Raw genomic sequence first — 22,920 nt, 5'->3', positions numbered from 1 at the left:
CTCTGCCACTAATTTCAGATATGCAAATTCCTGGCTTCGTATGTAATTCCACATGCTTTTCTTGAGGGCCTCTTTGTGGAGGGAGTGGAATACACTAGCAGGAGGATGTGTTTTGGAGTCAGACTGTTCTTGGCTCAAATCCTGGCACAGTTGCTTGCTTACTGTGTGGCCTGGCCTCATCTTTCAAATACCTGACCCAGGAGCTGTTGAAACTTTTGAGACAGGACATGTTTTAAGAGTTAAGTGGGAGGATGGCAGTGTAAGTGTATGGCATTCGGAGGGTTCTCTAAGACTTCCCTGCTTCCCTCTCCTTCTCTCCCCCAGTGGGGACCCGCTGCTGTAAGCCCTGACTGCAGTGTACCTGGATGGCAGAGCACAGGTGCCTGAAACCACCCTTGCCTTTAGAGAGCCAAACTGTGTTGTACTGTGACATCTTTGGCTGGTCCCTTCACCGTAGGGGCCTTGGTTAACAGCTCTGTTAAATTCAGGGGTTGACCTTTACTTTGTGATTCTTTTCTAAGAGCACTTCCAGATCTGACCTTCTGTGAGTCGATGATATTATGAAGCAGTAGGTTAAAGAAGAGGGAACTCACAAGAGGGTGTTAAATGGGCAGAATCGACCACAATAACATATAGCGAAGGAAGAGTCAATTAGATTTAAGGACAGATGAGTTGTGATTAGACATGAATCAGAAATTGCTCTGAAGTCGAGTTCCCCAGTATGTCCTCTACAAAACACTAGTTTCTCAAGATGGTAACATGTATGAATTGAGAAAAGCTTTCTGAAAATCACATGGGAAATGCTGACTTAAACAGGTTTCTTGCCTGTAGGCCCTTTCTGAGTCTTTCAGATGCTCAAATGCTTTCTGATTCTGAAATGGGGGAATATAGTCTGAAGCTTTTCCAAAATGTATTTCATCATAAAATCAGAATTATTTTGCACCCAGGTAACCTCTTGCTGGACTAGTATTTCATGGGAGGTATTTTGCAAAACGCTGCTCTATGGTTTTAAACCAGGAATGTGGTAGAACACAGGTACCATTGACTCAACCTGCTGAGCTGAGTATATACTGAGTATATACTGAGTGTTGACCAATTGCAAGGCCCCGTGGAGGCCAGAGATGAGTAAGATCCCGTCACCGCAGCAAGCCTGGTGACCGGGCTTCAAGGGTGGCATTGGTGGCTGCTGCAGGAATGGCCTGAAAGACAGTATCCCAGCAGGTTGCTGATGCAGAATCAGCTGAGGCAGCATCCTGAGGGTGAAGAGTCCTGGTTTATGCCTTGTGTGTATTTTTCTCTTTCTCTAAAACTCTTATAATGGTATTTTTTATTCTGTTCACATAAGAGAAATTCCAAAGGGAGAATGAACGTTCGGTGCCCCACCTCAGGCAATGGGGTCAAACCAGTTGGAAGTTCATTCAGGAGATTTTACAGAATTGACTCTGAGCTTTTTGGAGGACAGTCATCCCTCGGGGGGATTGGTTTCAGGACCTCCCACGGAACCAAAATCAGAGGCTGTTCAAGTCCCTTATAGAAGATGGCCTAGTGTTTGTATATAACCTACCACATCCTCCTAAACACTTAAAATCCTCTCTAAATTACTTATAATACCTAATACAGTGTGAAGGCTGTGTAAACAGTTGTAAATACAGTGTAAATGCTGTGTACATAGTTGCCAGCCTACGGCAAATTCATGTTTTGCTTTTTGGAACTCTCTGGATCTTTTCTTCGGAATGTTTTCCACGTGCGGTTGGTGGAATCTCGGGTGTGAAACGCGCAGACACAGAGGCCACCGGTGCCCGGTTGTCACCATCACACTGACACTCGGCTCTCACGTCAAAATATAATCCGAGGAGAGGAGCCTATAAAAACAAACACCACACACACAGGCAACCGACTCCGTTATGCGAGGCGTGGTACTTAAATGGAGGTTGAACCTGCTGGCATAATCTGCATGTGCCTTTCTAATGGATGAAATACGAACTAGGGCCTCGGGGCGGATTTTACTGAGACGAACCTTTCAACCTGTCACAGTCGGATCTGTGGACTGTTGAACCGCTGGATTGTTCTGCCGGTCAGGCCTTAGGAAACAGTTTGGCAGGTTGTGCCGTTATTTTGCTCATGTTGTGAGTAGCGTTTCTCTTGACCTTTTGTTATTTACTGAAACAGTCCGGCCTGTTTTCTTTTAAGAGAAGCGTGAAATGAAGGGGAGTCAGCACAGGCTGACTTTGGTATCAGAAGACGGACTTCAGGCTGCTTGGCTTCAAGGAGACTTTTCAAGTGAAGGGGTCATTGGCCTCCTTGTTTCTTATTCCCACGATTTTGAGGGGTCTTTTGGGGGGAGTTTTTTTTCTCACTGAAGCAGATGCATGTAAAGTTACTCATTTATTTTAATGATTTCACCACCTCTAAAAACACAACCCTCTAAGAGTTTTCTTCTGACATCTTGCGCATGGTGGGGTGTCCAAAGCCTCTCCTGCTTTGAACAGGGGTGTGACGTGTTTCAGGGGAGGACAGCTCTGGACTCACTCCTGACCTCTCACGACTCTTGTGTCTCACGTGTTTCTCAGTATCTCACAGGGGTTCTTTCTCCCTTCTTTCTGCCTACATGTGCCCTCCACACCTGTCTCACTGGTACTTTTCTGCCTTGCCCCTGGTAGAGGACTCCCCATTCACTTCAGGTAAAGGAAGTACCAAGATCCCATTACATCACTGAAGACGAGAAAATGTGTGTGTGTGTGTGTGTGTGTGTGTGTGTGTGTGTTTAGGTACACATTTGTTCCTATCTCCCCATCTATTTACCAACTACTGGCCTCTTTCAGCCTCAGAGAGAAAATTCGATAGAAAATCATGTCTTTTCGTTGGGATCCCCATGGCTCTTGTAACTCAGCTGCTCACATTAAAAACATCAGTCACATTTTTGTCATGTTTATCCTCTTGGCCAAACAGACTGACCCTGACATCCGTAAATCAGCCTGAATGATTTCTGTGTCATTTTATAATGACCTGTGGGTTTGAGAATTGCCACAGTCTGAGAATGGGCCGTTGCTTTGGAGGTGTTTCATTCACCCTTCAGTCAACAAATACCCACTGTCCTTTCCTTGGTGTTGGGATTCACTGGTGAACAGAAGCCACAGGCTTCTCGTGGAGCTCATATGTGAAGGCAGAGATACAGATAATACATAAGTAAACTAGAAAGTTAGGAGCCGGTAGACATCAAAAGAGTAACGCCAGGTAAGTGGGGAGGGGTGAACTGGTTTAGATGGGAGCATCCCTGGAGATGTTGTTGGACCCCAGCCCTGTAAGATGAGGAGGGGCCCTAAACGTCCTGGGGGAAACTTCTGGAGACAGAAGGAAGAACAAAATCTTGGCCTGGTTCCACCCCTCTCCCCTCCCTCCCTGTTCCTCATCCGGTGACCTCAAGTGTATGTTTGCCGCTTGAGGCTACGACCTGATTGCTCTTTAAACCCCTGTGTCATTGGGAACATCCAGCAAACAACAGAAGGACGCTGTCTTATTGGAATCCTGGTCGTAATACACAACCTGCTGAATCCAGTATGAAGCTTTCAGAGACCTAGTTACCCCTCCCCACGCCCCCAGCTCTCTTATTCACACAGGCTGCAGATCAGAAGCTAGGTTGACTTCATTTCTTTTCTGTTGTGGTTATTGTTGAAGTATAGTTGATTTACAGTGTTGTGTTAGTTTCAGGTGTACAGCACAGTGATTCCGTTATACATACATATATACATATATATCATATATATGTATTCTCTTTCAGATTCTTTCCCCTTATAGGTTATTACAAAGTATTGAGTGTAGTTCTCTGTGCTATACAGTAGGCTTCTTAGAGAAAAGTCATAGGAAATCCTTTAAAACCCTCTGACTAGAAAAAGAAGCAGCCTAGAACTTCAAAAACAATTAGGCGAAGTTGCGCAAGCTACTGCCAGACAAACACGAACTTTCTCATGGCACTTTTTAAACTTTTTATTTTGCAGTAAATATAGACGCAAGAAGTTGCAAAAATAGCACAAAGAGGTCCCATGTACCCTTCACCTTGCTTCCCCCAATGGTAACATCTTGCATAACCATGGCATAGAGTATAATGTTTAGAGTATATACATTAGCAACACCAGGAAATTGACATTACTATAATCTCCAGACCTTATTCAGATTTCGCCAGTTTTTACACGTGCTTGTTTGTGTGTGTGTGCGTGTATGGGTACTTTACCGCATGTCCAGATTCCTGTAGCTACCACTGCCATCAGGATACAGAACTATTCCATCACCTCTAAGAAACACCCTTTGTCTCATGGCGCTTTCGTGTATGAGAAATCGCAGCAGATGTTGTCCTGCTTCTCGTCTGGATTATATTCTGGATGAATCTGCAGTGAGAGAGGTTGGGTAAATCTCTGAAATCTATCGCTTGGCTTGGCTGCCATGGAATCTGCATAATTGACTTATCAATGGCGATCCTTGGTCTGACTTGTAGGAAGAGCATGTATAAGCCCAGAACAAAAAACCACAGGTTTGAATAAATAACCCCAACCTTAGCAAGGAAGCCCGTTAGTTGATTTAAGAGGCTAAGACCAGTCATGTGACCTCAATAGTTTACTTCTAAGAATAAAACCCTTTTTGATGCCACGTAACTTTGGGGACTTAAGATATAGGGGACTTCTAGTACAATATTTCTTGAAGATGGCCGAGTAAGAAAACACACCGGTAGTGGGTATACAAGTTACCTCATGAGTGGGTGCATTCCTTATAGAAAAGAGAAGAAATTATAGAAAGATGCCTCTTTGCATGTGGAGGGAAGAAACCTTTAGGACGTGCAGCTAGAGAGAACTTGAGGTGCAGGCCGAAAGGGAAACAGCTATAAACAGATTGAGGGAGAGACAACGGATTTAAGGGAAAACATCTGCCTGCATCTGACATCCAAAAGCTGCATCTGTGGCCTAGGATCAATCTTGTAATGCTTAAAAAAGGAATGCGAGGGGGCCCGAAGCGGGCTCTGAAAGTTTCTTTTTTTTCCTCGAGATTCTCTGTTTGCTTTGCCCAGAATACTGCCAGGGTCTGATGAAATAACTCATATGGTCCCGTTTCTTGATGCTGCAGTAGCATTCCTTGGAAGCTAACTTTAGAATGATTGATTTAAAGGACATTTTACCTGGATTGTTCTAGACACACTAATCAGAGGAGCCCATTTACTTTGCTAAACAAAACCTCTGGAAATCTCCAGACGGAATCTTTAAAGATTTCGTATTTCAAGTAGAATTTTTCAGTGTTAAAGAAGCTGGAGACCAGAAGTAAGGGGCAGATAAGTTCTTGTGAAGCCTCAGAAGAGATGAAGAGCATCTCTCTCGATGCTAGATTGAACTTCAAATTTGTCAGATAAGTCCCTAACCTAAGTATTATTTTTTTCCCTTGAGTCACTTGTTTTTATCCTGTAGGCACAGCCCAAGAGGCTGGTTTAAAGGGAATAGAGACACAGATGTAGAGAACAAAAGTATGGGCACCAAGGGGGGAAAGTGGCGGGGGGTGGGGAGGGGTGGTGGTGTGCTGAATTGGGAGATTGGGATTGACATGTATACACTGATATGTATAAAATGGATAACTAATAAGAACCTGCTGTATAAAAAAAATAAATAAAATTCAAAAAAAAAAATGAACAAAGGGAATAGAGATCAAGTGTTCCCTGTAGGTAGGCCCGTTCTCCGTTTCTCTGAGTGGAAGCCAAAGAGGATTGTGAGTAAAGGGTCCTACTCTCCACTCTCACATGTCACCTTTCCTCGTCACCCAGTCTGCGCAGCAGGAGGCCGATACGTTTATGCTTCACGTTCCGAGATTTTTCCCCTGGGGGTGTCAGGGACCTGATCCATGCTACCGGAAGACTGTCATAACTGAGATGGAGGAGGTTGTCCTCCATTATTGTCAACAACCTTTTGGAAATTTCGCAGTAATTATCTTTACACTTCCCGCTCAGTGTCTCCTCCACGTGTTCCCTCTTTTTAACTCATCTTTATTTTTATGCATCTTACTCCCAGCCAAGATCGCAGTGAGCTTTGCATGTGCCACTGCCACATATGTTGTCAACAATTTGGAATTGTATCAAATAGAAATTAAGTTTGTATAAATGATATCACTTCCCGTGCGCGACGCTGTTCGCTAGAGCTCCATTCTGAATGACGATGACAGTGGCCTCAGTGTTTGGCAGCGGCGGGTGGGGGTGGGGATGTTGCAGTGAGAGTGACTGATAACAGGCCTGGTGGCTCTAGAGTGTTGCAGACAAGCAGTAAGTGATGATCACCTGCTCTCTGTGCTCAGAATCTGTGGCATATTCATTTTCCACTCTCCAACGCAAGCACGTAATAGACTCAACGCTTGCAGAAATAAATCGGGCCAGAAACAAGAGTATCCCCTGTTTCCCAGCTTTCTCCTCTATAAGGTGGATGTCCTAGCCCTGTGTTGAAAGTTAGGGCAAGTTCCAGTAACATCAGATCATTTGCCTCAAGTCACGTAGGCGACTTGAACTTGGTACGTGGTAGATTTGAACTCAGTATTTTGACCCCCACAATGGTACCTTCCATTTGCGAGTCAGAGGGTCTGATTTTCTTAAGGCACAGAGTCTTTCTACTTGTTTGGTCTGGGTGCTGAGGAGACACTTGGCATAAGGGAAAGGCTCCAATTTCATTTTTCTTTCTTTCAAGAAATCTCTAGAAGGGTACATGACACCCTGGCGATGACTGGTGCAGTCTGAAGATCCCCACCTGAGAGCAGCCCGTCTCATGGATTGTCAGCTGGGGGTGCTCATTTGTGTGTTGTTTGCTGTGCGTTTCCTCATACCTCGAAAAGTGCTAGTTGAATTTTTCCAAACCAAGCAATTGACCTTAGCACTTAGCATCCTTTGAGTTTACACCATAATTCAAATCCAAATCCTTTTTAAAAACACCCTATTGGGACTTCCCTGGCAGTCCAGTGGTGAGGACTCCGTGCTTCCACTGCAGGGGGCGCCGGTTCGATCCCTGGTTGGGGAACTAAGATCCTGCATGCTGTGTGGCCAAATAAATAAATAGATTGCAGATTAAAAAACAAAACAAAACTGTATCACACACAAAAGGTGGGCTGATAGTGAGGCAAAGAGTAATGACGGGCAGGGCACTCTCAAACCAGGCCGGGTGACATGCTGGACATCTTGTTTCCATCAGATTCTCGTAGCTGCCCCTACTACTCTGTGTGTTTGCCGGGCTTTTCAGATTCTGTTTTGCTCGTTGTAGCTGGATGTTTTCCAGAGGGTCATCAAGAGAAAGGCGTATCCTCTGCATTAATAACCTTTGGAAGGATTTTAGCAGTAAAATCAGAGACCAGATGATGTGGTGGAGAACAGGAATGGCGGGTTTGCTGGGGTTGGGGGGGGCATTTATTCCCCCTTCCAGGAAAGTGTCAAGTTCACCATGCCCCAGCACCAGACCCTTCACCCAGTAACTCTGAGATCTCATATCAAGTTTACTCAATAATCATGATGTAAATGGCAAAACTACTACCCTCATTTGGGGAATAAGAATTGTTCCTGTTAAAGGCGTACAATATACAAAATAAGTGACTCCAAGCTCTTACTTGGAGTAACAGCTAATTTCTGTATGTGCTTTCCTATTTTTTTGTTTTTTGTTTTTAATGAATGCATTAATGTGGAGTTCCAAAACAACTCTTGAATGTTTACATCTAATTATTGAAAAGTACAGGTGCCACATGAAAATTTAAAGTATATACTGAGATGTATGACAAAGATAAGCACCATAGATGAGGACTCAGAAAACTATGGCCTGTGGGCCAAATCTGGCTTGCCACTTGTTTTTGTAAATAAAGTTTTATTGGAATACAGCCATACTCATTTGCTTATAGATTATCTGTGGCTGTTTTCCTATTATAACAGCAGAGTGAGTAGTTACAATAGAGACCAGATGCCTTTGCTCTCTGGTCCTTTACTGAAAGTTTTCCAACCCATCAGAGACATCTCTATGATATTTATTTACTCACTCATTCATTTATTCATTTGTTCAGTGAACACCAACTTTGTTAAAGAAATGTGAGAAATGTAGAGATGAAGAAAGCAGGGGGAGGGCGGGTGGGGGAGGGGTGGATTGGGAGTTTGGGATTAGCGGATGCAAACCAGTATATATAGGACAGATAAACAACAAGATCCTACTGTATGACACAGGGAACTATATTCAATATCCTGTGATTAGCCGTAATGGAAAAGAATATGAAAAAGTATATATGTATAACTGAATCACTTTGCTATGCAGCAGAAATTAACACAACATTGTAAATCAACTATATTTGAGGAAAACAGATAAAAAAAAAAAACTAATGCACGTTGAACAGCGGTGGGGAGAACAGGCATTTCTTGTCTCTTTCCCAATCTCACATGAAATGGAACTGAACGATGCTCTTCATCAGATTCAAGCCGTTCTCTCCTAGTCCTGGTTGGCTAAGAGATTTTATAATAATGGGTGTTAGATTTTATAATGTTTTTGCATCTCTTGAAATAACCATATAATTTTTCTTTCATTCTGTTAAATGGTAAATTAGAATGATTGATTTTTAAATCAGTCACTTGTTTTAAATTAATCTTGCACTTCTGGAATACAAAAACTTATGAGGAATTAAAAAAAAAGAAAGAAAAGAAAGCAGTCCCTAATGTCCAAGAACTTACCATGTAACGGAGACGAGTCATGGGCCCAAATTACCACCTCTGGCAACATGTATGCGAGACGAGAAAGAACTAAATTGCTGTGTAGTTCAGAGATGGTGGAGGCCCTGGACAAAGGGAAGGAATTTGGGATAAGCAAAAGGATATCGCTTTCATAACTGTGGCTCCCCATGATTTCCCAGTGGGAACTTCATGAGAAATAAGAGTCATTTCCTTCATGGAATTTTATAAATTGTAGTATCCAAAGGGTGGAAATGATTTAGGATATTGCTTAGCGTCCAGATTTCTTTATCTGGAAGCATATTTCCTCTGTAACTATGAGGATAATCGTATTTCTAGAAAATTTTTAAAGACTTGAAGGAAGGCTTCCTTCTTCAGAGTGGGAAGACAGAGGGAATTCCTTTTCTTTTTTACTTTACTGTTCCCTGAAGAAAGTAATATTAAATGGTATGACTCTTAGGGGAGGGATCTTGGCAGGAAACCCCTCAAATATCAGATGGATTCAAAACAAGGTGCAACTGTAGACCCCCAGCCATCAATAAGCATGACTCAGTGACCCTCAGAAGGACACAGCCAACAAGTGTGAAGGGAGCTTTGGGTGAAGGTTCAGGTCAAATGCCACCTCACCCTGGAAGATTCCACGCGGGAAGCCTTCCCGAATCCTTCAGTTGGGGTTAATGTCTGCCTCTTCATTTGTGACCTGCTTGAGGGCAGGGTTCCCTTTCTGACTTCTGTATCACCAATAGCGCCCACTCCACTATTTCTGTTTCCCAAGGATCTGTTGAGTTAGAGCGAGTTGAATGCCGACTGACACTGTGTATTCAAAATCTAGGTGGCCGATTTGGGTAAAGGACCCAAGAATTGCGGGTTTATCTAAAAATGAAGCAAGTGATAATCTTTCCATTCTGCTGCCATCAGAGGATCAAAAACGTTGGCCACCCATTCTCTATATTCATGACAATAACGCTGCCACAGAGCGAGTGCAGCTTATTTAGGTTAGAACACAACCCTGGGACGTTTCACCCACTGAAATCATAATATTTTGACTGATAAAGTGAATAAAGCTTTCGGTGAGGAAGCTACTGAAAGAAAAATGATACTGGACCCCAACAGGTAATTTTAATCTTAGGAAGCACCAAGCCGAAATATTTCATATTTCCTCCCTCTGAGTCACAGGGCCCCTGAAGTTACTCCCCCCTCTGACAGCATCCCCTGGGGCTCTGGCCTCCCGTCACCAAGGAGCCCAAATCAGCCTTCCATGTCCTCAAGGGTTTCCTCAGTGCCCGGCTTTCACAGTAGCCTGGGTTCCAATTGACAGGGGTGTCCCCAGGTAAAGGCTAGAAGAGGGACACACGTTCCGTAAGCTCATCTTGCTTGTCCCCTCCTCTCCCTCAGCCCGAAGAGGAAAATGCAGCCTTGGCGTATGAAGAACACACTTTAGGGCATTTACTGGCAAATAGATAAAATCACTGCAGACACATGCGGGTGCTGTCTTCTATCAAAACCGTCTAAAAAAACACTGACTCTACTGTCTCCTTCAAGCCCCGCCGTGTATTTATGAATGGGATTGCTTCCTCATTTGCTTTTCGTGTCAGTAGCTGGGAAGTCAGAAGGCATTCCCTCTAAAATGGGGAAAGAACCCTGAATCCATACATTTGCAGCCAGCTGCGGCAGGAACCAGCACATAGAATCACTTCGCCCCGTCCCTACGGGATTTCTTCCTGAGCTTCTGATTGATAACGATCACTTTCGAAGGCCTAGAAATGCTTAGGTGAGATGAAATTACTGACTCTCCTAAAGTTCTGTTTGCACTGGAGTCCTTCCTGACGGCTGCTGGTTCTGTGCTGTTTAAAGCATTCGGTGGCGTGAATCCACGGTTTCTGCCCACATCACCGCATTCCTGGGATGCCTTTCACGGGCCTTCGAAAGATCATCTGACAGCCGCCTGTGAGGTCAATGAACTTTATACATAATTACACCTTCGCAGTTAGGAGAATTAATTTTTTTTTCTCCCTGGGAAGCGGAGAAACAGGACATGCTGTGTTGCCCTCTGTTACTGAGTAAAAGTTCTGTGGAGTCATCAGGCTAGTTTCACATGATTTAACGCTGAACCGAATAAGAAAGCGGTTGCATCCTCTACTGGGCCTCACAGAACAGTCACCACCCACACTGTTTATTCAGACTCGGATCTTGGCCATTTGGGGTTTCAGCCAGAGGAAGGGGGGAAAAAATCTAACCCTGGAATGAACGCTTTTGAAACTCTGTATTCTTGATGAAATGCGGCCAAGGATTCTTTAAAAAAATCTATTTAAAATCAATTACTGGGATCATATTTTCATTTACAGTGGATTGTTAGCAGCAGCTAATTTTCTCCGTTTCCATCCAGCTTTGGAGTCTAGGCTGGAATTGGAATCATCGGCCTGTTTTGCCTGGGTATCTGATGCCACCACCCAACTATGTGTGGGCAACTGGGCATCTCTGACCTTTGACCAGCTCTCCATAAAATAACAAGGAAAGGTGTGAGGAGGCAAGGAATCGAATGCAAACAAGCCTAAGGGATTGTAGCAAGTGTGCTCCCCCCGGGGGGGGGGAGGAAAATATACAGGAGGCGTCTGTCATATTGAGAGGAAAGAGAAAGCAAAGGGCAGGACCGGGTATGCCTGGGAAGATAGGCACCAGGACCATCTGGCAGGATTGCAAAAAAATCATCTCAGATATGTCGGATCGTCTCGGGTTTTTAAAGATCTCCAGAGGAGATTCTGGAACCTCCTTTGGTTACCCACCCTCCTCTTTGGCAATCTGTACCGTCAGGAAATTCTTTTATTATTTCCAGCCTAAAATGTGCACGTGGTGCTGCTTCAGAGGCTAAGTTGTTGGTGGGGACCACCGCATCTCCCCACAGCATACGTGACTCCGAGGGTGGGATGGGGCATATGAGTTGCTGCTAGGTTGAAGCCACAATCACTTTGACCTCCATGCCCATCGGTCCCCAGGGCTCAAGAGTGGAGCTGGGGCTGGTGGCAGGCAGGAGTAGCGCTACTGAGATGTCCAGATACCAGGTACTGTTACCCAGCATTTTGTGTACGTCACCAGGAAGAGAGGACATTGTCGTGACACGTCCAGGAATGAGCCTCACAACCATGTGTAAATATTAATACGAACCTTCTCTTTTGGATTTTAAGAGATCCAAGTTTTAAGGAAAAACTCCTTCAGGGAGACAGACTGTAGAATTTCACTGGCCTCAAGATGGTAGCTCAGCTCCTCAGTTTTATAAATAAGAAGAGCTGAAAGCCAGAGAGCATGAGGGACCAATCGCGGACCAGACTTCAGGTCTTATGCCCCCAGCCCAGCGAGATCCTGCCCTTCAGAGGCTGGTGCTCTGGGGGCGAAGTGATTCTGGCCCCGAGGTCACTTTTCTCACTTCCTCCAGCCCCTTCCTCCTCCTGGGCAGATGCACGGGCGATGGCCTCCACGAGTGAGTTGCAGATTCATTGAAAGGCTGTCAGATGACCTGGGCAGCCCGTCACCTTCCCTTTTTTATCGAGTTATGCCATTGCCCTACCTCAGGCTGCGGTTTGTTCCAGAAGGGAAGAGGTCGTCTTCCCCTTCATCTGCCCACCCTCATTTGCACTGAGTTCCAGTTCCCTGTGTGTATAGATTACTGAATGAGTGGCGTGAGCACTGCAATCTGATGAGGAGGGCTTTGAGCCCGCAGACAATAAGCCCTGTGCCCACCGCTCCCAGCCCTCCCTCACCTCTTCCTCTGTCAAGTGATCATAACACTTGCCCTACCTGCCTTAGGGGCACCTCCTAACAAATGATCATATCTATCGATATCTTTAAAATGCAAAACACGGGGTTCTTATACGGTGAAATAGTTCAAGCAAACAGGAAATATAGAGAATAAGATAGCAAGTGCATGTGTATGTACCATCGCTCTGTCATGTCTTTATGCCATATTTGCTTCAGATCTTCTTACCTACCTTTAAAAAGAGAGAGAGAGAGAGAGAGAAAGCACTTCCCCAGTCCCATTCCCCTTTTCTGTGAAGCATCAATTTAACTTTGATGTACATTATTACCATGCATGATTGCATCTTTTACACATATGTGTATCCATAGACATTTACATTTTTAAATGTTTTCAAACTTTATCTAAATGATATCACTGGCTTTGTGTTCTACATTATGTTGGTAAAATTCATCTGTTGTAAAACATGTACCTCTACTTCATCCATGCTGCATAGTATTCTACCAAAGGAAGGATGCTAAGGTTGTTTCTAACTTTTAAAATGTCTGTTTGAAGAATATTATAGCTGTTTCTAACTTTTTGGCATTACAGACAGTGCTACAACATGTACATGTTCTTTGCCCACATGTGGGAGACTTGAGCTTCTCTTGGAGATGTATCAATAGATAGACAGATAGATACATACATACATACACCCACGTACACATATATACACACACACACCCAATAGCAAAGTCATAAAGTTAGCACATCTTAAACTTCCCTACATGTTGCCAAATTGCTCTCCAAAGTGATGGTACCAGTTCACCACCACATGGTCTCTCAGCATGGGTCATCACCATATTTAAAATTATCTTATGCCCATCTGATGGCCGGGTAGGTTTTAGATGTGATTTCCTGATTACTAGCGAGGTTGAGTATCTTTTCACTTGCTTACTGAAGTTAGGTTTCCTCCTCTATGAATTCTCTCTTTTTATCCTTTGCCCATTTTTCTGTTGGTGTGTTTGTTTCCTTACTGATTTATTGGAGTATGTAACGTATTCTTGATACCAATCCCTTGTCTATTATAGGCATAGCATGTATCTTCTCTTGGTTTTGTAATTTTGTTTTGTTGATGATGTACTAAGAGTTTTTCGTTTTTCATTTTGTTTTATTCTTATAACAAGTTTGTGAGCTAAATCCTATCTCTATTCCTATTTTATGGATGAAGATACCGCCTTTTAGAGAGTTGAAGTAAATTGACTGAGGTCTCACAGCCCCAGTGGTGGGGCTGGAACAAGTCCACATCTAATTCCAGAGTGCTCTTGAAGACATAAGCACTGTGACTATCCCCATTTTACAGATGAGCACACTGAGGCCCAGAGAGGTTCAGTGATTTGCTCAGTGTCACACAGTGTAGTAGTGTTAGAACCAGGACTATGCTTCAGGTCTCCAGACTGCTAGCACAACTGTATACCTAGATAGAAAGATGGGGGAAACGGGCAAATGAATACCGCATCCACACATCCTTTTAAAATGTAACTTTAAAAAATGACGAACTATTTGAAATGCAAAAGAAAAAAGTCACAGAGAATAATACATCAACCAGTAGTCGCCCTCTACTCACAGTTAATAAATGTTGACATTTAGCCACATTTTTAAAAGTTTTTTTTTTTTTTTTTTTTTTTTTGCAGAAAATGTTACAGTTACAGCCTCTTTTTCTACCCCAGTGGGATCCCATTCCCCTACAGCTTTCCTAGAGGTAGCCAGTCTTCCAAAGTTGTGTTGTTACATACATGTTGTTGCATTTGGCTCCTGGCTATGTGTCATGAACAATAACTAGTATTATTTTGTGAGTTTAAAACATTTACCGTAGTGTTCTTACTCAGTAATCCATCTTTCTCCAACTTGCCTTATCACTCAAAATTATGTTTTTAGGATTTATCCTAATTAATTGATGTAGAGCAAGTTTCCTTACCTGCTATATTAATTCCTTTTAATGAATATATCATAATATATCCAATTCTCTAATTGATGGGAGTTTAGATTTTTTCCACCTTTTCATTTTACAGACAGAGCTGTTGTGTACTTCTTTTTGGGCTTGTTTCCACGTGGACATGTGAGCTTCTCAAAGGTATAGATGCAGACGTGGATTTCTGAGTCTTGGGGGACAAACATCATCCACTTTGGTAGATGTTGCTGAATTGCTCTCAATTTACACTACAGAACCGTGTATGAGAGTTCTTGTTGCTCTGCATTTTCTCCAGCTGTTGGCATTAACAGGCTTTTACATTTTGCTAATCTGTTAGATTGAAAGGTATCTTATTGTGGTATTGATTCATACTTCTCTGATTTCTAGTGATTTATGCTTTTCTTTCTCATGATTGTTGGTCATTTGGGTTTCTTTTTCTATGTATTGCCAGTTTATAGATTTTGCTCATTTTTTGTAGTGGGTTATTTGGTTTTTTTCCTTACAGTTACCAAATGTTCACTATATATCCTGGATACTTAAAAAAAACAAAAACAAAAACAAAACTACTGTCTCCATTTCTTGCCTTTAACCTTTGTTTTCTGGTGTCTTTTGTCACATAAGTTTTAAAATCAAATTGGTCAACATTTTTTTCTTTTTTTGCTTCATGGTTTGTGCTATTGTGTCATTGCCTAGTCTGCGATTATTAAAATAGTGTCTGTATTTTTTCCTAAATATTTTAAAGTTAACTGTAATTCTCTTGGAATTCATTTTTGGATATAGCATGAGTTAGAGATCTATTTTTTTTCCCCTGTAAATAACCAATTGTCCCAGGACCATTTAATAAATAGTTCAGTCATTTCCCACAGTTTTATAATGTCACATCCCAAGTTCCTATACGCAGAGGGACTCTCTCTATTACGCTGGTCTAGTAATCTATATCTGCACCAATTCTATTGTATCTTAATTATAAGGCTTTAATAAATGTCTTGATATCTGGTAGGACAAGTGTCCATCTTACATTTTTTCAATATTGTCTTGGCTGTTTTTTGACCTTAATTCTTTCATATGAATTTTAAAACCAGCTAAAAATGTTCATGAAAAACCTTTCTGGGACTTTAATATGAATTACATTCAATTTATGTATTAACTTAGGAGGAACTGATGTTGATGTTGAATCTTCTCATCTCTCAGCATGAGATATATCGCTGTTTATTTACGTCTTAGGACTTTCAGTGAACTTTTGTAATTTGCTTTCATTTAACTCTTGCACCTCTTTCTTTAGATTGAATCTAGGCTTGTCATAGTTTATTGCTATTGCTGATGGGATCTTTTAAAAATTACATTTTCTAATTGGTTGTTGCTGATAAGGACGCCATGGATATTTGTATATTAATCTTATCTCCAGCATTCTTACCAAACTCTCTTATGACTTGTAATTGTTTGTAGTTTCTCATGGATTCTCAATGTAGACAATCTTATGTGCACATAATTCTTTTGTTTCTCTATTCCAAATCCTTGTTTCTCTTACTCCTTTTCCTTTGTTTATTGTGGCAGCCAGATATCTCACACAATGATGAGTGGAGTGGTGATAGAAAAAAACATATTTGTCTATTTCCTGACTTTAAAGGAAATATATTCCTAAGGTTTATCATAGATCTTTAGTAGAAACTGCTTAGTAAAAACTTCCTTATATTCTGGGTTGGCTAGGTATTTTATTGTACTTTTAAATTGTGAATGGGTACTAAATTTGATAAATGTTTTTTCTGCATCTATTGTGATGATTAGTTTTTCTTTCTTAATCTGTAAGTGTGGTGAATTACAGTAAGACTTTCTAATGTTGAATCTTCCTTGAGCTTCTGGGATGAACCTTACTGGTCATCACAAACACACACACACACACAACACACACACGCACACCATATATTTACCATGTGATAAATATGATACATGCAATCATGATATATATGATACCTGAGGTATATATCAAAAAACGTGTTTTAAAATAAATATACATTTATACACACACTACACTGCTGGGTATGTTTGCTAATATTTTATTTAGGATTTTTGCATTGATGTTTTTAACTGAGATTGACCTATTGCTTTCCTTTTTTGTACTGTCTACTTCTAAAATATAGCTTTAGACTGAACTTATAAAAATATATTTTTATAAGTATTTATAAGTATTAAAGTATTAAATATAATAAGTATTAAATATAATTTTAATAAGTATTTATAAGTATTAAAAATACAAATACAGGAGCTTTTGTTCTTTTTCTGTTTTTTTGGTGTCAATTTTGGTAACATATTTTTCTAGGAGATTTTCCATTTCATCTGTTTTTAGTTTTACTGCTTTAAAGCAGAGAATCGAGTTCTCATGCTTAAAAAAAAAATCTTTAGTTATGGCTCCTTTTCATGCCTAATAGTGTTTATTTGTGCCTTCTTTTGTTTCTCTTCCTCATTCTTGTGGAATATCTACCTATTTTATTCATTTTTTTAAAGAATCCACATTTGTTTTGTCCCTATGTGTATTGTTTCTTTGTTTTTATTTTATTGATTTGTTATTATCTTTATTATTGCCTTCCTACTACTTTATCTTTATCCATTTGTGGAAAAAGAATTTTCTCCTATTGTCTTTGAGTTTACTTTATTGCTTAATTTTTTATTTTCTTAATCTAAAATTTTTTTTGTTTTCTGTTGTTGCATTTAATGCTAAACATTCCTTCTACTGATATCTAGGGTTTTAATTATTGTTCAGTTCCAAGTATTTTGTTACTTTAATTTTGATTTTATTTAATAATTTAACAGCATGTTTTTGAAATTTCAAGATGTACTGGGGTTTGGGGACTGTGGTTTTGTTATCGATTTCAACTTTTATTGTATTTTGGTTGATGAGTGTGGTCTGAATGTTAACACTTCTTTGAAATTTGTTGAGACTTGCTCTGTGGCGTAGAACCTGGTTAATTTTTGTAAACATTTCATGTTTATTCTTTATTGCGTGGAGGGTTTCTTCATAGACATTAAATGAAGTTAGTAATATGCATTATTTACATTTGTCCTATTTTTTTAGCTTGGTCTATTGATTTCATAGAGATATGTGCTAAAATCTCTCACTATACTTTTGAATTTGTTACCTTCATATAATTAAATCAGTTTTGCTGTATATATTTGACGCAGTGTGATTAGGTATATGGAAGGATTGCTGGTGAATGTATTTTTTTTTACTAAGCAGTGATCTTCTTTATCCCCCCAAATGCTTTTGGCTATTTTAAAGTCTATTTTATCCTATTAATTGAGTCATTCAATTAAAATCAATATTTATTGAGCATTTATTATTTGTAGGAACACTTATTATTTGAATACATTTTTTCATGTTTATCCTTCCTGTGACTTGTTTTAGGCTACTCTCTTATAAACAGCTGGAGTTTTACAAAATTCAGTCTGAGGATTTCTGCCTTTTAATGGGTTAGTTTAAGCCATTTACATTTATTATGATAAGTCATATATTTGGAATTCACGAGGAATCCGAATGTTTGCCATCTGCCATGCTTCTTCTTTACTTATTTTTTCTTCCTATCCTGTCTTCTGTTAGATTACTTGAGTTTTCCTGTTGATTTTGCTTCCTCTTCCCTATGCCCACTCCTTGCTCCTTGTGTGGCACTAGGCTCCCCAGCCATAGCCACGCCCGGGGCCCAAGCCCAGGTGGATATGTTTCACAAAGACCAGTGCAAAAGACAGAACCTACCTAGGAGCTATTTCCTCAGGAAGATTTTTGAGTTGGATGAATTTTTGAAGGAAACAGCTCTCAAGAAGCCAACCTGAGCTATCTGAAGGCTCTGTTGGACATCTTGGTGCCTGTTCAGTCCAGAAGATGGAAAAGGAGGAATGGAAGAAACAGCAGGAGAAGGAGGATAGGGATGAAAAGACAAAAGGGGAAGATGAAGGCAAAGGTCCTCCCAGTGGCCCTGTGAATGGCAAGGAGAGGATTGAAGTCCTCCTGCAAGGGCCTGAAGCTGGAGACCACGGATGTCACTGAGCAGTCCACAGGGTCACCACCTGGTTGCAGCTGCAGATACCTGAGACTGAAGATGGGAAAAGTTTTGAAGAAGGTGTTTGAGCTGATGAACACCCTTCACACCAAGCTGGAAGGCTCCCACAGTGAAGTAGAGTACCAGGACCCCACTGATGATCATGGAGACCCACAAAGCTTGTGCTGTGTTATATGATGTCATCCTGAAGAACTTCAAGAAGCTCAGGAAGCCCAGGGGAGAATCAAAGGAAATGATGTATTGAGACTCTCCTCTCATTCTGTGATGGGCTCAGTAGAGACCTCCCTGCCTCTTACTGGAGACTCCAGACCTCCCCCTACCTTTCTCCTGTTGAAGTTTCTCCTTCCTCTTGCCTCCCAAGCACAAAAATATAGTCATACTCTTAAGACAATGATTACTGTTTCCCTCTTGATTTGTAATGTATATGTTTTGTTCTGCATCTCAGCTGTTACCCTTAAACCTTAAAAATTATATTTGCGTTCACAGAGTATAAAATTAAAGTGTTATCTGTATCTCTTTGCTTCCCAGACAATGTAATACAGATTACTTAGAACACTTTAATCCAGCTTTTCTCTCTCACACATATTCTGTTATGACACCGTCAGCTATTTTATTATCATCTATCATTTTGTTTCTATCTGTTTTGTCCACATACAATTATTTTTTTTTACAAGTCTACTTTTTAAAATTTATCAAAATAGATGTCACTTTATTCACATTGTGGGTAAGACTATGAAATCCAGAACCAGACTGCCTTAATCTGAATCCCAATTTAATTATAAATCACTTAGAATGGTGCCTGGTACACGGTACAGAGTGAGCCCTCAATAAATGTTATTGATGTTGTTTCTTAGATTCCATTCCCCCTTTCTCAGTTCAAATTCCTTCTTACTGAAGTACATCTTTGAGTAGTTATTTCATCAAGGATTTGGGGATATGAAACTATCTCTGTCGGTCTCTTATCTGAAAATATCTTTGATTCATCCTTAGTCTTGAATAGTAATTTTCTAGGTATAGAATTTTACAGAAATATTTTCCCTCAGCATTTGAAAATATTATTTCATTGTCTTCCGATATCTGTTATTGATGAGGTGCAGTCAGCGTCAGTCTGTCTTTTGTTTAGAAGGTTTTTTTTTTCTTTTTTAGTGAAAAGAAATATCTTTGTTTTTCTTTTTGTTCCTGTCTTTGATGATCTGCAGTTTCACCACAGTCCTGTTAGGGATTCAGTATACTCTTGAATCTAAGGATTCCTGATATTCATTGATTCTGAAAAATACTGTCATAATCTCTGAATATTGTTCCTCCCAGCTCTCTTTATTATCTTTTTCTCAGTCCTCTGTTGTAGGTTATTAGATCTTGTTCTTCTCTTCTTCTTCATGTCTGCTAACCTGTGTTTTCATATTTCCCATATCTCTACTTTTCTGTGGTCTATTTCTTTTCAGTCTCCCCCTACCCTTTCCATTCCTGTCCTCCTAAGGTATATAAGGTTAACATCTGGTATGCATCCTTCCACATGTCTCTCCAAGCTCATATATAAACACACAAAAATCCAATAATACCTTGTGCATTACTTTACAACTTACTATCTCTCTTAATAGTACATTAAGGATATCTTCCAGATAAGTAATACAAATTTAACTAATTTTTTAAAAAAATAGCTAAGTAAGTTCCATGGTATGGCTATACTACAATTTATTCAGCTGTTCCACTATTGATGAACATTTAGGTTATTTTCAGTTTTATGTCGACACAAACATTGTATATAAAAACATCCTCATACATATTTACTTATGTGCTGGTTCCTTAATTTCTATGGGAACAACTTCTACCCCATCCTACTTCCCCTAACCCCCACTTCCCAAAGAACATCACTGTCTCTATTTTAGCTTTTTCTTCTGGCATTTCTAAATAATGTCTATGCTGTGATCTTTTATCAATTTTACTCATGATGTCTTAGCTTCCTATTATAGTAAATACAGATTTAGTTCTCTAACATAACCATATCCGCTGCTTTTCCAACCCCTTTCTCTCAATATAATTATATTGCAATATTGGGTTAAATCAGTTGTTAGTGTTTTCACTCTTTGGCCTATGGAAATAGTGTTAGCAGTTAAACTTTTTTATTTTTATGAAGTTAATATCTGCCTTTAAAAAAATTTTCATTGGAGTATAGTTGATTTACAATGTTGTGTTAGTTTCAGGTATACAGCAAAGTGAATCAGTTATACATATACAGACATCCACTCTTTTTTTAGATGCTTTTCCCATATAGGCCATTACAGAGTATGGAGTTGAGTTCCCTGTGCTATACAGCAGGTTCTTATTAGTTATCTATTTTATATATAGTAGTGTGTATATGTCAATCCCAATCTCCCAATTTCTCCCTCCCCCCTTATCCCCTGGTAACCACAAGTTTGTTTTCTACATCTGTGACTCTACTTGTGTTTTGTAACTAAGTTCATTTGTACCCTTTTTTAGATCACATATAAGTGATATCGTATGTTAATATCTGTCTTGTTTTTTTTTCTTAATTTCCTTAGTGTTCTTCGTCCTTGTAGGGAAAGATGTTCCCCCTATATCTTTCATAGTCTCCCTGTACACATTTCCACAAGGCCGATCACATCAGAAATCCATGAGTTCTTCTTTTCTTGGTAACATCCCTTTTTTTCTGGACTTTTCTTCAGGCCTGTTGCACAGCTGTCGTGCTGGGATTTCTCTTCCTTGTTATTCTAGAACTTTCCTTGGCCTTTCTTCTGAGCTGAATCCCCTATCGTGATCTGCTTCATTGAAGAAGCACATCCTCCAGCAGGATCAGAATTACAGCCTGGTGCCCTGGTGGTGGCTCTCACTATCTCTCTCTTGATCCACTGGTCCAGTCCTCTCCCTTCACTACATCGCCCCTCTGCTTTAGTCCTTTGTTGGATCACATACATTTCCTCTTTTTCCACTTACACATTTTTGTGGCTACCAATCTATAAGCAGCCTTTCCAAAATGGATCCAAGAGAGATAGATTCACACTTTGAATGTCCGAAATGTCTTTATTTTATCTTCTCACTGGAAGGCTTGTCCGTCTGGTACAAAGAATTCTAGGTCAAAACTAAATTTTCTTCCAAAGGGTGAAGCCATTGCCCTATTGCATGCTGCCTCTCAGTGTTGCTGCTAGAAGGCTAAAACCGTTCTGATTCTTGATGCTTTGTACCTGACCTTCTTTTTCCTTTCTCCTGGGACCTTGTAGAATCTTTTCTTTCCCCCAGTAGTCTAAACTTCACAATGACTTTCCTATGTGGGAGTCTGTTTACTTCTATTATACTGGGCAATCAGTGTGTTCTTTCAATCTGTTGAATGTGCTTCTGTTAGCTCGTCTTTCTTTCCAGAACTCCTATTATGTGGGTGTTGTACTTTCTAGACCAGTCCTCTAAATTCCTCCTATTTTTCTCTCCTGTTTTCCATCTCTTTATCGTTTGCTCTCTTTTGGGGCAATTTCTTCAACTTCAATTTCCAACCTGTCTATTGGGTTTGCAGTTCTGTTATTGTTTTAAATTTCCTCTTTTCATCTATAAATAGTTGGGTTTTTTTAAGCATTCTGTTCTGTTTTCATGTGTGTGACATTCTCTCAGCATTCTGAAAAAAAAAATTATTCTCTTTTGAAATTTTCTTCTCCATTCATGGCCTCTATTTCCTCCTTGTTGCCTTTTTCTGTTTGTTTTGAACTCTGTCTTCCCTTATAGAGGCTTTCCTGGCATGTCTGGTAATCCTTGAGTGTCTGGTCATGTTTAAGAGTGAAGAACTAATAAGTTTATTGGAAGCTCTCAGGATGTGCAGGGCTTGTTGACTTTGAGCATTATCATAGAATAACATGATAATGCCATTTGTTGGGGAACTCCTAATGTCAACCCCTAAAGTCTCCTACTAAGAGCCTACAGAGATGGTGAGATTCTCCAGGGAACACCCTTCCAAACTCTCCCCTGGACGGTGAAGCTCTGCCTGTTCCAGTGCTGAGAGCTGAGGTTAGGAATCAGACTGGAGAGGTCAGCGTTTAATATACATATTTTCTGCTTCGTTTGATGTGTGGCATCTCCCAATCCAGGAACCCTGTCTCCAGAGGCCATACCTCCAGTTTTACCCGTTGGGGTAGAGGCTGCTGCCCAGAAGGGTGGAGAAGAGGAGGGGATCTGGGGGTCTGGGGATATAACTGGTTCTTAAATGGCTTTCATCCCATCTCCTCATTTTAGTCACTCCTCCCTTCCCCTCCCTTCCCATTTCCAAAGGTAACTAGTGCCTTCTGTTCCTGGACCCTTTGAGCATCTGCTACTTGGTTCCTAACTCTCCTTATTCCTAGTTTAGAACTCTGCCTCTTCTGTTCTGCTGGTTCTCTTACCACTTGTCCAGCTGTTTTCCATCTTCCAAAATCTTACTGCTGTTACCCCTTCACTTGTTCTTCGTGTCCTTCTGGGTTTATGTCTT

The 22,920-nt window shown here is 40.6% G+C and overlaps 1 protein-coding gene across 3 annotated transcripts in view; it reads left to right on the top strand.

The window, feature by feature from the left end:
- Window positions 1-22,920, top strand: part of BCL2 (BCL2 apoptosis regulator) — a 184,022-nt gene that overhangs the window by 69,651 nt on the left and 91,451 nt on the right. The window contains exon 3 of one of the 3 annotated variants that reach the window (XM_036823416.1): window positions 17,999-18,052. The exons of the other annotated variants lie outside the window; for them this stretch is intronic. Coding sequence (XP_036679311.1) covers window positions 17,999-18,007 — 9 coding nt within the window. The 3' untranslated portion in view covers window positions 18,008-18,052. Of the gene's footprint in view, window positions 1-17,998; window positions 18,053-22,920 lie in introns of those variants that run through there. 3 annotated transcript variants of the gene reach the window in all.

This window comes from Balaenoptera musculus, chromosome 14, assembly GCF_009873245.2.
Source record: "Balaenoptera musculus isolate JJ_BM4_2016_0621 chromosome 14, mBalMus1.pri.v3, whole genome shotgun sequence".
Lineage (NCBI taxonomy): Eukaryota > Metazoa > Chordata > Mammalia > Artiodactyla > Balaenopteridae > Balaenoptera > Balaenoptera musculus.
The sequence above is the reverse complement of the archived record's forward strand: the minus strand, read 5'-3'. Positions and strand labels throughout refer to the sequence as shown.